General features: G+C 52.5%; 1 protein-coding gene across 1 annotated transcript in view; it reads left to right on the forward strand.

Annotated features, from left to right (window-relative positions):
- The first annotated feature begins 690 nt into the window (after positions 1-690).
- EHD3 (EH domain containing 3) overlaps positions 691-15766 on the forward strand; it is a 28218-nt gene continuing 13142 nt past the window's right edge. The window contains exons 1-3 of the mRNA XM_028517021.2: positions 691-1603; positions 11003-11179; positions 14982-15079. Coding sequence (XP_028372822.1) covers positions 1377-1603; positions 11003-11179; positions 14982-15079 — 502 coding nt within the window. The 5' untranslated portion in view covers positions 691-1376. The remainder of the gene's footprint in view (positions 1604-11002; positions 11180-14981; positions 15080-15766) is intronic.

The raw sequence follows: 15766 nt of genomic DNA on the forward strand, positions 1-15766 counted from the left end.
TGCCCTAGTGAAATTGTTCATTCTGCCTTCACCAAACCAAGTTCTTCCATGTTTCCATGCCTTTGCAAATGCCCTTTACTCTGCCAGGATGTCGTCTCTCTTCTCTGTAGATTCATCACTTCAGATCCTGCTCAGGGTCATGTTTTCTGTGAAGCGTTCCTCAAATCATCCAGACAGAAGGAATCCCTCTTCCCTCCTGTGAGTCCATGGCCCTGGCTCCTGGCTCCTCTGTGAAGCTGGCCTGGAAGGAACTCCTGGAAGGGAGAGTCTATTTGTGCTCATCTCGGTGGTCAATTTTGTATCCATAGTCACTAAAACTGGGGAGCCCACATTACCAGCCCAACACTTGCAAGGATGTTGTTTGTTTTGTATTATTGGAATGAATGAATGGGAATGGTTTTGACTTCACCCTAGACCTAGCAAAATGTTTGGGTAGTTACAGGTTTGTTTGTTTGTTTTTTTCATTTTATGTAACCTGGTATTAAACTCTTCTTTCCATACCCCAAGAAAAATATTCCCAAATACGCTAGCGTACTGCCTTCTTAAGGAACTCAGTAATTAAAGGGAAGGCCTTTTAAAGGCTGAAAGAATGAGGAGCAGGTCAACTCTGTGTTCGCAGCTGTCCCTGAGAGGGCGCTGTTCCGAAATCAAACCTCCAGAGGCCGGGACTGAAATACCAGAGCGTTCCCACAGGATTCAGCATCACTCACTTCCCAGGCAGCAGCCAGGAGCATCTGCCCACAAACATGGCTGCGCCCTACTCAGCTTCTCCTGGCCGGGACCGGGTGGCCGGGCTGGCCTTGCCAGTACTCGGGGACTTCCTCCAGCAGTCCGCTTCCTGCACCGCTGGCATTTAAACCCGTGCCGGGGTCTGCGGGATGCGGATGCTGAGCTGTCCGCCAGCTGGGCAGGGCTGTGGCATCCCTTGCGCCATCCGGCTGGGCAGGAGCGGAGCCGAAGCACCTAACTGTACCCGGGTCAGAGCAGAGGCGGTCTAGGAGGGAGATTGCGGACTCCAGCATCTGGCAGTTTAATTACAGGTTTGACTTTAATTTCCAAGATCGCAACCCTCCTACCCAGCCCCGATATTTTTCTCCGTCCTCGGTTGCTGGATGAGTAGGGACTGGGCTTGATCGCAGGAGAAGAGCTTGTTCTCCGCCCCGCGACGTGCTCCAGGGACCTTCAGCCGGGAGCCCCAGTCATGGTGAGGCTGAGCCCCGTGCTCCGGTGAGCGGTGAGCGAGGCGGCGGCGCGATCCTGAGCTCTGCGGACACGCCCTGCGGGGCACCTTCCCCAGGAACCAAGGGCACCGGGACGCGGGACTCCGCGCCCTCCTGCTGGGGCTGCGTGAGCGCAGGGGGCAAGCAGCAGTCGCGATGTTCAGCTGGCTGGGTTCTGACGACCGCCGGAGGAAGGATCCCGAGGTCTTCCAGACTGTGAGTGAGGGGCTCAAGAAACTCTACAAGACCAAGCTTCTACCTCTGGAAGAGCATTACCGTTTCCATGAGTTTCATTCGCCCGCCCTGGAGGATGCCGATTTTGACAACAAGCCCATGGTCTTGCTGGTGGGCCAGTACTCCACTGGGAAGACCACTTTCATCAGGTGAGCCAGTCCAGGGCACGGGCAGTCCCACCCTGGCCCCCAGCGCTTATGCTTCCCGGTTCCCTCCTGGTGCCCCCTCCACACTGGGTCTCGTCTTCATTTGTGGGCTCTGAAGAAATCTTTGCATGCACGTGTATTCAAAGCTTACCCCACAATTTCACTGCTGGCCCCCGCCCCATCCTACCCAGGGCCTCTCCAGCATACTTAGAGCCTTGGCTTGGGTGGTCAGTTTGAAGTGTGAAGATTCAGAGTCATCCTATTATTCTTCCCATTTTATGGATGGTGAAACCAAGGCCTAGGAGGCACAAATGAGAAATTCCCTGGTTCCAAGAGTACTTTATGCTTGGGGGTGGGGGCTTACACCCTCACTTTCAAGGGGCATGCCCTTTATGTCCAGTTCCACTTCCCTTGCCTTTTAGAGCCTTCAGCCACTCATATGGGGGCTTTAAAGTTGCAGCTGAAGAGGTGGGCTGGGGACCCTGTGGCTCCCCCTGCCTGGTAGTGTGACTCACCCTTCTTTTATCATTTTTCTCTGAGCAGAGCTCCTACATAGACTTCTTGGACACTGGATAGAAGCGGTATCCAGAAACAAAATTTTTTTTTATCTTTTCCCTTGTTGATCTTAATGACTCAGCTGTAATATTAAAGTTCTTTTAAAGGTGGTCAGGACATTGACGATCATCTCATCCAGCCCCTTGACTGGGCAGGTGAGCTAACTGAGGCACAGGGAGATTAAATGCATTGTCCAGAGTCATCTCAGCGGGTGGGGGACCAGCTCGGGATGCTGGCCCTAGATGCATGGGAGGAGATGCTTGGCTACAGGCCTGTCATTTTGAAGGTGAGTCATCCAGGCCCTTCAATTACAGAATCCTTGGGCCAGAGGGATCCTCAAGAAGTCAACTTGTCCATCCTGCATTCAGAGAGGTCTACCTACTGTCCACTTGAGTGATGAGAATCCTTATCTTTAGAAGACAGACTTCTCGTCAGTCCTCAGTCCCCACAACCTTCAAGGCCAGGCCATTTTCCTTGGCCTCATTTACAGCCATTGCCAAGCTGTGGAGGGTGCATATGGTCCTCTGTGTTGAGAGTCAGGCTCCTACAGTGTGGTGATGGCATTTCCATGGTCCATAAAAGTCAATGGTGTTCATCTCTTGCAGGATTTAAAATAGGGGTGCTCTCGTTTCCGTTCCCTGACTGAGAACCCATAATACCCAGAGCACTATTCTTTGTTTGGCAAGAAAAGCAGCCAAGTTAACAGTCTGGTTACTGGTCTTCTAGATATAAATTTTCCCTTCATGCTCAGCTTATAACACAAGCCTTCTGGAAGCAGGGCATGCCCCATGCTGACATGTTGTGTCTGAACAGAACGCCACACCAAGTTTGCCTTTGGGTGGATAGCCTTGGGCTCAGCAGCTTTGAGAGGCTGAGTGACTTCTTAAGAAGTCTGGTACCCAGGTAGGGGAGCGGGAGAAGTAGATGGGCTGCTTGGCTTTTGGATCTCTTACATTGTTAGAACTGTAAGAGCCCTTAGCTCTGAATCTTACCCATTGCGTCTTAACTTTTTAAAAGGTCAGCTCCTCTTTTGAAAATCTGATGAAAACTGTGGACCTACTGATGCACATAATCCCAAATTTACACATAATTTTGTGGGCCCAGGGACTGCCTTGGACTTTAGGGTGAGAACTCTGATCTAATCCATCACCCTTATTTTATTAAACACCTGTCACTGCCACAGACACTCTAGAGATGCATGGGTCCTGGGTAAGGTCTCACTGTAGTCTGTGTCCTCTGCCCAGCCTGGATGATGCCCCTCAGGAAGGCCAGGCTCTTTACAGATGGTTCCTGCCCTTGCAGAAGCTTCCCTGGCCCTCTGGACACAGCTGGGTAATTCAGAGCTTCTCCTTCCTGTAACACCAGCCCTCACAACTGTGCCTTAGCTCCTTGGGGCCTCGCCTGGGGTCTCAGCCACAGGAGGTTCCCAGTGTTGATTTGCCAAATGAGGGGGAACGTGGAGAAAGGCAGGTGTCCCTTGGGGAGAGGCTATGAAAGCAGCAGACAGGTTTAAGTGCCTCTTGTCTGAGACTCTCTCGTGGCTTTGTCTGAGTCATGCTGGCTGTTAACTGGGTCTAAGAAAGTGGCAGGGTCGCGGTGTCAGAGATTATTTGTTATCTGAGGGAAACAGGAGGCCTGGAGAGGCAGATCTCTCCTCTTTCTTATCCTCCAAGTACCAGAGTTTTCTCTCCCCGCTCATGTCAGCAACTGAATTTAGCTCCTGCATCAGAAGCTGTCTGCCTCCGAGGGAGAGTGTGCCAGCAGGGTGGGAGGGCTGGCAGCACAGGGAGGCTGTCCCAAACCCAATTACATATTTGCCTTCCTTATGAAATCCACGGCACAGTTATTTTCTTTAAATTGGAAAATGCAGAGAAGAGTGAATTGGAGGAAGAAAGAAAAAGAAATCACCCATAATGCCACAACTCAAGGCAAACCATTTTAAATATCATTCATATATATATATATATATATATATATATATATATATATATATATATATAAATCTATACATTTCCAGTATTTTTAGCTATCGGATCCCACAGCTCAGATCACAGCAGAGTGCAATTTTGCTTGCTGATTTATTTCACTTACAGCATGAGCAGTCCTCATGTAAATTAAAAAAAAAATCTTTGTAAGCATTATTTTGAAGAGCCTCATGGTACTTTGAAGTGTATGCAATTATTCATTTGACCGGTCTACTTCTTTTGAATGTTTGAGGTTGTCTCTAATTTTTCTGCTATTGTAGAATCACTCGGAATATCCCTGTGCATAACATTTTTCCACAGACTGACTGTTTTCTCAGAGATTCCCAGTAGTGAAATCACTAGGCCAAAGGTTATACAGAGTTGTTTCTGTTTATTCATTTGTTTTGGTATTCAGAGTCATATTTCTGGGTTGCTTTGCAAGAGGGTGAGTTGGTACAACATCCCTTCCCAAGGCTCTGCTGGGGTAACGGTGTGCCGGGTGTAGATCTCGGGGTGCCTTCCCCCCTGCCCTCTGCCACCCCTGCTTCTTGCCCTGAGCTCCACGAATGGCCCTCCATCCCTGGCCTGAACCTGTGAGGGACCTTTCTCTCAGGAACAAAGACTTGCCTCTTCCTTCCCCAGCCCTTGGCCTTGGCCTCTGGAGTGCCCACCCACTTCCAGTTACATGCACTTGCCGCAGGGTCTATTTCTTTTCTCAGGAAGAACATGCAGAAAAGGACATTCTTCTAATAACTAATTAATGTGCTATGATCTCTGCCTGAAATAACTTCCCTGGCCTATGGCCCGGCAACCCAGAGTAATAAAATAAACAATAAATGGGCCTGGTGGCTGCTCCCTCCAACACAGGCCGCCTCTTCGGAGCACAGTAGCTCTGTGTGCCTCTGGCCTGGCAGCCTTTCCCCCGCCTCTGCTCTTTTCCCCCTCCACGCACCATCTCGCTGGCATGCAGCTTCCAGTCCCTCCACCCTTGCACCGTTTGGCCCCCTGGTCCCGGAGGTGAGTAGACAGCTGCTCCAGGGCTGAGGAAGGCCCAGTGCTCTCAGGAGCCGTAAAGCAGGCCAAGTAGAGGACTGGGGGGGTTGGGTCTCAGGCCTGGGGCTGCCAGGGCCGAGCTGCCTGCGTCTTTGCCCAGGGAGGTCTGGGCCAATCTCAAGGGTCACATGGCCCTTCTGTAGCATGACATGGACACTGAAGGATGAGCACATAGTGGGGGCTGCTGCTCAGCTGACCCTTTCAACCTCCCCAACTTCTTCAGGGGATGTTTGAATGCTGCCCAAAGGTAACTCAGCATTTACCTGTGGCTGCTCCATCTCCCGGCACCACCCTGGCATCCCACTGCCCGGGCCTCACTCCGTGCATTACAGCATTGCCACCCACCCCAGGAGAGTGGGTCATCTGCAAAGTTGAAGGCCTGGAGACAGGGTCCGCCTTTCCAGGCAGACCCACTGACCTCTGCCAGGTCTGTCCTGCCAGGCACAGTCCCCACTACACCTCTGTCCTGTCCACCCTGAGTTCAGGGGACATCCTTTTCCTGTTAGGGCTCTGATCTGCTGGTCCCTAAGTGCAGCTGGGTCTGCCTGCCGCCTTAAAGGCAGAGGTGTGGAGGTCACCAGGAGGAGCACTGACTGGGCGAAGTAGCACCTCTGGAGAAAGGGCTCCATCTCATTACCGTTGACGTGGAGACAGGCCATGGGAGGAACACGGCCTGCTCAGCAGAACCCAGCCTCCAGCAGACACTAACCAAGAGACTCCTTAGCAAGAGCTAACCCTTCTGAACCTCAGTTTGCTTATCTCGGTCATGTGAATTGTGACAACTGTCTCACAGGGTCATTCTCAGGGTTAGGAGGGGAGAGAACCTATGCAGCGCCAGCTCTGTTCCAGACACCCTGCTTCAGACTTTATCATTTCCTCTCCTCTTTCTAGCTGATTCTCGAAGCAGAGGCTTAGGGGCTGGCCCTCAGGAGGTGGGGGAAGCCCCTGTCCGCTGCCCAAATCAGGGATGGGGGGAGGGGAGATGGGTGCAGGGAGGGCTGGAGGAGGAGCCTGAGCTGGCTGTGCTGAGGGGTGGACAGGCAGGAGACCTGACAGTGTGGCCACTGGTCTCCTTTGTGTTGGGGTCACCTCATCCCGTGGCAGAGGCTGCTGTGCCCCAGGGACAGTGGGGGCTGACACAGACCTCAACTCCGCCATTGGGGGCCTGCCACCTCCTCCCTCATTCTGTGTCTCTGGGGTGCTCTACAGTCTCTCTAAAACCCCATGAGGCTGACAGGGCAGGTATTATTGTTTGGACTCTGTTTTAAAGCTGAAGTACCCAAGGCTCAGAGAGACTGAAGATATAACACGAATACCTATGATACAAGGTAGAAAGTGTTATGTGCCTTTAGAGTCTACTAAGATAAGGGCGTCAGGTTTGGGATGACAGGGCGAACCAGGTAAGGCCTCACGGAGGAGGCACTGGGCCTGGATTTGGGGACTGTGTAGAAAGAAATGCACCGAGTACTTACAGACAACAATGCGGCGTTTGTTCTCTCTCACTGGTGTCTCCGCAATACGAGCCCATGTCTGGCGTAGCCTTTGTGTTTCCCAGGCTCATGGATGTCATATCACAACCTTCATGCCGTCCTTTTGACTCACTGTAGTTAGAAACCAAGTATCATCCCCATTTCATAAACCAGGGAAACTGAGTCAGTGGGCTGTGGGGTGACATGTCCAAAGTCATGTGTGTGATGGAGGAGCCACTCGTGAAGGCGCATCTCCCGACTGAGCCAGCCCACGGCAGCACTGTTGTGGAGGCGGCCCATCTGGTGCCTGCCCTGGGCGCTCGGGCCTGAGGTCTGCCCTCCCCCCAGCCCCTCGCACAGATGGGTCCTTGGAAAGCAGACTGAGTTAAGATTCTTGGCTGCGCCTTACCCTGGGTGCTTAGGTCACCAGGAAAGCAGACCACATGCTCAGATTGCCCGGGAAGCAGGGCGCGTGCACACACATGCACACACACACACACACAATGAAAATGTCATGAAATCATTTACTGAAGAAAATATGCAGAAAAAACATCAAAATTGTGTTGGGTTTTCTTACACCTGTTTTATGATTTTAGTATTTACTTATTTTAGCTCTCAAAGTTGCTAAATATTTTCATTTGGCCATGAACTTGGGCAGCCTACATCTCAATTTACTCCACCGCGAAACTGAAAGGGTGCTGCCTTCCCACAATGCTCGTGGGACTGACGCGGTGGGATAATTTGGGTAAAGGTCCCACAACAGCACCTGCCCCTCGGCGGTCCCTCCTTGTCCTTGCGTGTCCTCAGCGCAGCCGTTCCCACCCAGGCTGGAATGAACTTCCCTTTGTTTCTGCTGCTGTGGGAATGCTTTCGCCTGGCAACAGAGGCGATCTGTATCACTTCCCATAGAGGAGCGGCGATGAGATCCCTCAATAGGTTGTCCTTTCCGGACACAGTGGTGGCTTTGTTAAGGGGGCGCTCGGTGCTGCAAGCCATACCCAAACGTCCCTGAGAATTTACCCAGCTCCGGTTCTCTGCGTGGCCCCACTGTGTCCCTGAATGGGCTGATGGCTCTGCTGGACTCTGTGTTTCTCCAGCCTCTGTGTGGTCAGCAAGTTTGGGATCATGTGGTTTAGTCTCGGGCAGGACAGCAGTCCCAGCCTCCGGGCCTCGCTCAGGCAGACCCAGGCCGTGGCCCCAGAACATCCCGGGAAGTGGCCCTGTCCTGCTGGGGAGTGTCACCCTTTCTTTGATCATCTGCCAGTGCAGCACGTCTCCCGGGGATGGAATCTGAGATGGCTGGGTCAGCAGGATGCCTCATCGCTGCCATCTGGCCCTGTGCAGGCTGGGTGTTCTCGAAGCTGCCTCGGAATCGCTTCTCCCCACTTCTCTGTCAGCTTTCCCGCAAGCCTTTGATCACTACCACCACCACCTCCTGCCTCAGAACGCACCCTTGCCACCCCCCGCCAAGGTCCTGCTCAGGGCTTCTCCCCACACGCTCACGGAGCAGGTGTTCCCGGCACTCGCACGGAAGAGTTGGGCTTTCCCAGGCGTGGCGTGGATTCTCATGGAACTTCTTCCCAGGGGAATCTGACTGTACTATTTTTAAGTCCCAAGAATGTCCTTCCAGAGCCAGTGGGCCTGGGGCCTGCTCTGGTTACCTGATAGCAACAGCTTTAGCATGCCACACCCCATCCATCGAGGACTCGCTACGAACCCCAAGGGCAGCCGAACCCCAAGGGCAGCCGTGCACGGAGATGAGTGCACTGCTGGGTTTGCGGGTGTCAGAGCCTAAGCTTCCCCCCAAGGCCTGGGCCCTGGACAGTGTCCTGCCAAACCTCATTCCCCTGTGGCCCTCTTGTCCCATTCCTCATTCTGGTCCTGTGTGGGGCTCAGCCCTGTTACATTTCCTGGTCAAGGGGCGACCTAAGGCAGGAAAGGACACAGTAAATGCAGTGTGGTTAGGAGCATGATTCTCAAATCCAAGTGCCAGGTTCAAATGCTAGCTCAGCTATTTGCTGACTCTATAACCTGAGGCAATGATCTAACCGCTGTCTCCTCCTCTTTAAAATGGGGTGCTCACCCAGGTGTCAGGTACTGGTTTTAAGTGCTTGTCACTTAGTGTCATTCTCGGACACCCTATGAGGTGGGTTTTCTTATTAGGCCTATTAGATAATAAGGATCATCATACTCCCCTCAGAGTAGATGTAAAGATGAAATGAGGTAATCCATAGAAAGTCTAGAACAGGGCCCAGCAGATCACAGGTGCTGGGTACATTGGAACCTTTATCTCCCAGGTTATAGAGGAAGGTGCTGAGGTTCACAGAGGCCCTGTACCTTCTGAAGGGCACATCCCTCGTGGTTGAAGAAAGCAGGTCCGCGGCCCTGGGCTGCTGAGATTCCCTGCCTCTCCCGTGGGCCCTGAAGGAGAAGGCACATCGAGGAAGCAGGAAATTCTGTCTAAGTGATCAGTTATTGTGATGCATCCTCATCCACAGCCCGGGTGCCAGATTTCAAGATGGTCCCCTAATGAAGGAAATCCTGCCTTCACACCCAGGCTGCTGAGCTGGGATCCTGGAAGGAGATGAAGGGCTTCCCAAGGCGACGTGAAACCCTCTGTGTGTGGCGGGGGTGGCCTCCCGGGCAGCAGCTTCTCGCCTGGCTCCCGGGGGAGGACCCATAGCAACCCGCCTTAAACTGCCTGAACCACGGAGTAAACTGATGGCCCAGAGGCACAAGCAGGACGTCCATGAACCAGAAAAAAACGCCAGTGAGTCTCCCTGGCCACCACCCTGTGGACGGAGCAGGACCCTGCTCCAAGCACACCCTGGGGAGGCACAGGGTGAGCAGAGAACTCGGGCCCTGGAGACAGGGCCCCTGGTCCCGGCTCTGCCCTGACCTTCTGTGAAGCCTTGATTGGCTCCCTCTGGTAGTGATTTCCTCGGGGTAGAAGACAGTTGAAGAGCAAAGGATTTGGTGTTACACCAATACAGGTCTGGGTTTCAATGCCACCATCAGCTGGTTAACTAGGAGAAAGTCACATACCCCTCCTAAGCTTTGGTTTCTTCAATACCTACCTAAAGGGCTACTGGGAGACCCAAAGATGATAATGTTCCCAAAGAGATCAGTATAATACCTGGCATGTGGAAATGCCATTGAGTGTCAGCGATATTGTCAGTAAAATGACAGGACTGTCAACCCCAGCTGCACATGAGGATCAACTGGGGGGCTCCTGAGAAGGGCCAGTGGCCAGGGCCCCAGCTCTGAGTGAACGGGTCAGAACCTGTGGGTGGGGCAGCCCAGGCACCATTAGGTGGAGCTCCACTGTAGCTCAGCTGGGCAGCTGGGGCTGAGGACCACTTATCCAGGGGGTCTTCAGGTTCCCTTCCCAACTAACAGTCTCTGACTTGGCCCCTCCTCCTTACTTTTCCCTCTGAGCATGGGCCTTCAACGTTTAGGAGGTTCTCCGCACACAGTGAGGGCTCACGGCCTGGGTCTGTGTTTGTTGGTCAGTACTCTCCTTAGCTCCGTGTCTATCCTGGACTTGGAAGATGCCTCTGGGACTCTCCTCTGGCCAGTCCCAACCCAATGCAGTTCTGGGCTCCTGCCCTGAATTCAGCCTCATGCTATTTGGGCTCAAAGCTCTTCTAAGCTTCTTCAAAAGGACGTGATTGTCCTTACAAGCTGTTCTCTTCATTCTCTGGCTCGTCATGTGCCTTTGCTCTCGACTTCTAAAGGGAGCGATGCAGAGGGGGCTGTGGTCCTGGGCTGTCACTGCTCAGGCTGGAAAAAGAGCAAAGGGAGGGACCCTCCATCTAGAGAGTGGATCCAAAGGCTAGGAGGGGATCCACTGTTCCCAGTGTGCCTCTCACACCGGTTGTATTTTTGTCTCATGTATGAGCTATTTTTATGCTGAAGGACTGACTAAGCAGGTAAATGAGTAATGACCTATGAAAGGCTAGCAGACCCAGAGATGGTCCCATTCTAGCCGTGCCAGTGTGCAGGTCCTTCAGCAGGGAACCTGCAGTTGTGAAGTCCGCAATGCTCTGTGCAGCCATCAGTTTCAACCTGTGCTCTAGCTCTGAGCCCAAACCTTGCTGTGTTTTTTCCTTCTGATTCAGGGAGGGCAAAAGATAAGAACCAAGAAGAACAGATTTGGTATTTTCAGTTCAGCTACGATCCCACCTCTTCCACAGTGTCTTTGGAACCCTGTCCAGTGGTCACCTCTCCCTGCCCCAAAATCGCACGGCTCTGGATGCGCCCTTCCGCCACGATGCACATCATCACCCGCCTCGTGGTAGACACACAGCACTGATCTACCGGCAGAACCCCTGCCTTATGCCTGTGCTCCCTTCTGCCAGGTACCTGCTGGAACAGGATTTCCCAGGCATGAGGATTGGGCCCGAGCCGACCACCGACTCCTTCATTGCAGTGATGCAGGGCGAGGTGGAGGGCATCATCCCTGGGAATGCCCTGGTGGTGGATCCTAAGAAACCCTTCCGGAAGCTCAACGCCTTTGGCAATGCCTTCTTGAACAGGTGCGTGCAGTGGGAACACTCTCCCTGACTGTTCTCTTTTCTTCTTCTTGGGGTGTGAGAAGGGGAAGGACAGGGTCTTAGGAGGATCACTGCCTTTTCCATACTTAGAGTCTGTCTTGATTGTCCCCAGCTTGCTGGGAAAGTAACTGAGTCAGTCCCTGTAGATTACGGGTGTGGGAGCTGCAAACGGTAGGCTGACTCCTCCTGACCAAGAGGCAGGTTGAATCACATCCCCTCTGCACCTCCTGCCAATAAAAGCAGAGAGCATTCCCAGCCCTTGCCCTCTCTTTACAGAGAGGATTTGCATCCAGCTGGACAGGGGCAGAGGAAGGCTTTTTGCTGCTCCTGGACATTGTTCTTACTTGGTGGTGAGAACCCTGGACTTAATATGTAAGCCCTGAGTTTGAGCACTGGCTTTCCTATGGAACTCACCGTGTGGCCTTGTCACCTTGTCCTCCTCTTGGACAAGTAAAAGCCCACAGACAGCAGGGTCATTGTGATAATTTGAGCAAAGAAAGCTCTAGGGAATGCTTCACAGGCTGATCTGGACCTTCCTGTAATTATTGTGTTTAACTAAAATGCCCTCTGATTGCACTTTGTCTATAAATCCACACCACATTCTTGCATGAGTATTGCATTAAAATTTTTTAAGCTACTTTCTCTAATTGGAGGTATTTACAGTACAGGGAAGGACTGTGGGCTTTGGCTTCAGACAGACCTGGGTTCAAATCCTACCAAATAGCATATGGATCTTAGACAAATGACTTCTCTGTGTCTCACTTTTCCCATCTGTAAAATGGGATGACACTAATATACTCCTCCAAGGCAAGAGTGCTGATGCGGCCCTTGTGGAAAGCTGGCATTTAATGGTGTTCAATGATGAGTGAAGTGACACTGAAAGAGTAAAAAATTAAAAAAAATTCCAGGTAGACAAAACCGAAAAAAAAAAAAAAAAAGCAAGCAGAAGGGACTGAAAGACTGTGGCTCAGTGCAGGAACCTCGTGGCCAGAACTCGGAAGGTCTGTGTGTTTCTCCAGGAGCATTCGACCACTGAGGCGGTGGGCATTTAGACCGACCGTGGCTGGGGACCTGCCAGGCATGTCCGTTGCAAGAACCACAGCTCAGCCAGCCTGTGTCGCGTCCCTCGTCAGCTCCCCGTCCTCCTCTGTGGGAATCCAAGCACTCTCCGGTCACCTCAACCTCCTTCTCATTCAGCAAAGGGCCTCACTTCCCCTTCCAGAGAAAATGGGAACCAGTGTCCACAGATTCCATCTAGTTGGCTTTATAAACTCTGCCCGTAAACAAGTTCATTTGCCTTTGTCCTCACTTCCCACCACCGGGCTGCAGAGAGCTGTGGCTTCTCTTCCTCCCAAGGTCTGATTCCTGCCTCGCCCTGAACTTCACCCTCCCTTGGCCTCCCTTCCACACTGAAATATCTCCTCTCAAAAACCCTACAGCAGGTCCTACTAACTTTCACCCTCTCTCTCTCTCTCTCTCTCTCTTCACAGTCAAGTTTCTTGGCTTCACCTCCTTGTGACTCCCTGTCCCCCAGCCTGTGGAACGTGGCTTCACCCTATTACAGCTGCTTGTGTGAAGGTCACTGGGACCTCATAGTGATCATAAGCAGCAGGCTCCTTCCACCCTTACCTTCCCCCACCTCTCCTCCTGCCTCCCTGGCCAGGCCCCCTGCAGTCTGCTCTGTGTCCCCTTTTTCTCTGGCTCCCATGACCTGGTGTGCCCCTTAGTCAGGCCCATCGTCATCACCCTGCCCTTCTTACTCTGTGTGCTTGACCTGGGTTTTGCCTTATCTGCAGCCCTGGCCTCAAACACCACCCCACACACAGGACAACCAGGTTACCAAAAGACAGAAACCCAGCTCCGCAAAATACGGGATGTATTTGAGAAGTCAGGTGTGTGTGCCATGGAACCTAAGGAGCAGTACGTGGCTGGGCCTCAGGCATAATGGGAGCCATGGGCTTCGAGAACATGGGGGCTGTGTCACTCACTGTTCTGCCCCCATTATCTGGCGCAGCACCAGGCACGTAGCAGGCCCCCCCTAAAGATTTGTTGAACTGAACTGGACATGCTGACAACCATCCTATCTCATCATGTCTCTCTTCTGCTTAAGGCATGCCAATGGGTTTCTCCTGTCCTTGGTAAAAACAAAATCCAGATTTCTCAATGTGATTTTCAAGACCTTTGTGATCTGGCCCCCGCCTCCTCCTTGTCTAGACTCCCCTCTGGCCACTCCAGCCTCCCTGTTCGCACCTCACCCACGTGCACCTTCCCCCACACCCCAGATGGTGCGTGCACGCTCTCTCTCATTCCGTGCTGCGTTTGCACCTACTTGCATACCTAGGGCTGCCGTAACAAATTACCACTCGGTGGCTTAAAATAGCAGAAATGTATTATCTCATAGTTCTGAAGGCCAGAGTCTGAAATCAAGGTGTTGGGCAGGGCTGTGCTCCCTCAGAAGATTCTAGAAGAGCACCCTCCCTCCCTTCTCCCCTCTTTAGGTCGCCCTAGGAGTTCCTCGCTAGTGGAAGCCTGATTCTAACCTCTGCTTCCTTCTTCACACGGGCTCTTCCCTCTGGGCGTGTCCCTCTCTCCACAGAGTGTTCTCCTTTCCTATAAAGTGTTGTTTGATAAAGTTGCACACCTGAAACTTACATAATGCTATTAACCAATGCTACCATAATAAACTTAATTTAAAAAAAGACACTGGTCCTGTTGGATCGGGGGCACACTGTGCTCTTGTATGATCTTAACTAATTACATCAACAAAGACCCTATTTCCAAATAAGGCCACATTCTGAGTTCCAGGGTGGGGGGGCAGTTAGGACTTCAACAGATCTCTTTGGGGGGACAGAATTCAACCTGTAACACTGCTCTTTTGCCATGAACTTCTGTCTCAGTCTGGAACGCTGTCTCCTCCTCACTCCCCATCCGCTCATACACAAACACACAGAGCACACACGCGCACCCACAAACTCATGTATGCGGGGTGTGCCGGCTTCCTCTTGTCTGCCTGGCAAATGCTGGTTATCTTTTGAAGTCATAGTTCCAGTGCCACCTCCTCTGTGAAGCCCTCCCTTTTCTGTGCATCCTGCATCCTGCCATCTCACATAATATACCTGCGAGAGTAAAGCCCCTTTTTAGCTTTTGCCAAAAATGACACATAAGGGAGAAGGCTTGTAGTGAGAAGCATCTAAGTTAGGTGTACCAGTTTGTATTTGGGGACTTCAGGACGTAGCACTAGACATGTTTGCTTGAATAATGCCTGACTTCTACCCTAATAGCAAAGTTTGATATTGGGATAGCCCTTGGAGGCCCAAACATGTGTGATGTGACCCATTCATCAAGGCCAGCTCCCATGTCCCCTCCTCCAGAAAGCCGTCCCTGGAAGCCACCTCTCCCCCTTGGGTCTCCCTAAGCCTTCACCTGACCTTCACCCCAGGGTGCTGGTCACACGCATGTTGTGGGTGGCCGTGTTCGTGCCTCCTCTCCTCACCAGCCTGGGTTCCTTGGGAGCAGGGCTCGAGTCCTGGACATTGTGATGTGCTGATAGCAGGGGTTCACCATGTAGGTGCCCAGGATCACCCAGGGAGCTTCCTCAACATACAGGTCCCGGGCCCACGGTTGGGGCTAAGTCTGACCTGGAGCCCAGGCATCTACGTGGGAAGGCAGCCAGGCTTCCGAACCTCTGGCCCAAGGGCAGCGAAAGTGGGAGTGCGGCTGCAACAAGGTCTGCGAGAGGCTGTGAGAGGACAGCAGCTCACGCGGTTTCCTCTCATTCACGCAGGTTCGTGTGTGCCCAGCTGCCCAACCCCGTGCTGGAGAGCATCAGCGTCATTGACACGCCAGGGATCCTCTCTGGGGAGAAGCAAAGGATCAGCCGAGGTAAGCGAGGCACCTGATAGGGTTGGGTCTGGCTCCATGCTGTGTTCTTTCTGGTATGTTCTCTAGCTGCCATACCTGGATAGAGGCCCCCGGGCCTTTCGGTCCCTTGATGAGCCGGTGCTGCCTCGAGTGCTGTACGGAATCATCCTAGGCAGGGCCAGTGGACCAGTGTGGGTCCGCTATAGCTCAGGAGACAGCCGGCCTCAGTCTTCTCCTCTGTAAAATGGAGACATCAGTGTCTGCCTTACTTCCCTCGTCAAGGTTATTCACTCTGCAAACCACAGCTACCGTGGGCCAGGCCCTGGTTACTTCTGAAGTCCCTGCAGTCCCTGCCCCCAGGATGCAGGGGAGGCAGGTGCATGCAGAGAACTTCAGCACGACCACGTGAGGATGACAGCTGCTCGCTCTGGGGCCCAGACACAGGGAGCTGGTGTGCGAGAGCACTTTGAAAACTGTTCACTCCAGACAGATATGGAGTAATTGCTCATGAAGGGAGGTCGCCAGCCTGCCAGGGTTCAAAGCCTGCCTCTGTCACTTCCTGGCAACATGAACTTGGGCAGGTTTCTTTGCTCTGGTTGGTTCATCTGTGAAGTAGGAAGAAATAATTCCTACTATATAGGTTGATAATAATCTACCATATAGGTTGTTTGCGGATTAAAAGAAATAATACAGATAAAAACACAGCAA

The sequence above is a fragment of the Phyllostomus discolor genome, chromosome 6 (assembly GCF_004126475.2).
Source record: "Phyllostomus discolor isolate MPI-MPIP mPhyDis1 chromosome 6, mPhyDis1.pri.v3, whole genome shotgun sequence".
NCBI classification, from domain to species: Eukaryota; Metazoa; Chordata; class Mammalia; order Chiroptera; family Phyllostomidae; genus Phyllostomus; species Phyllostomus discolor.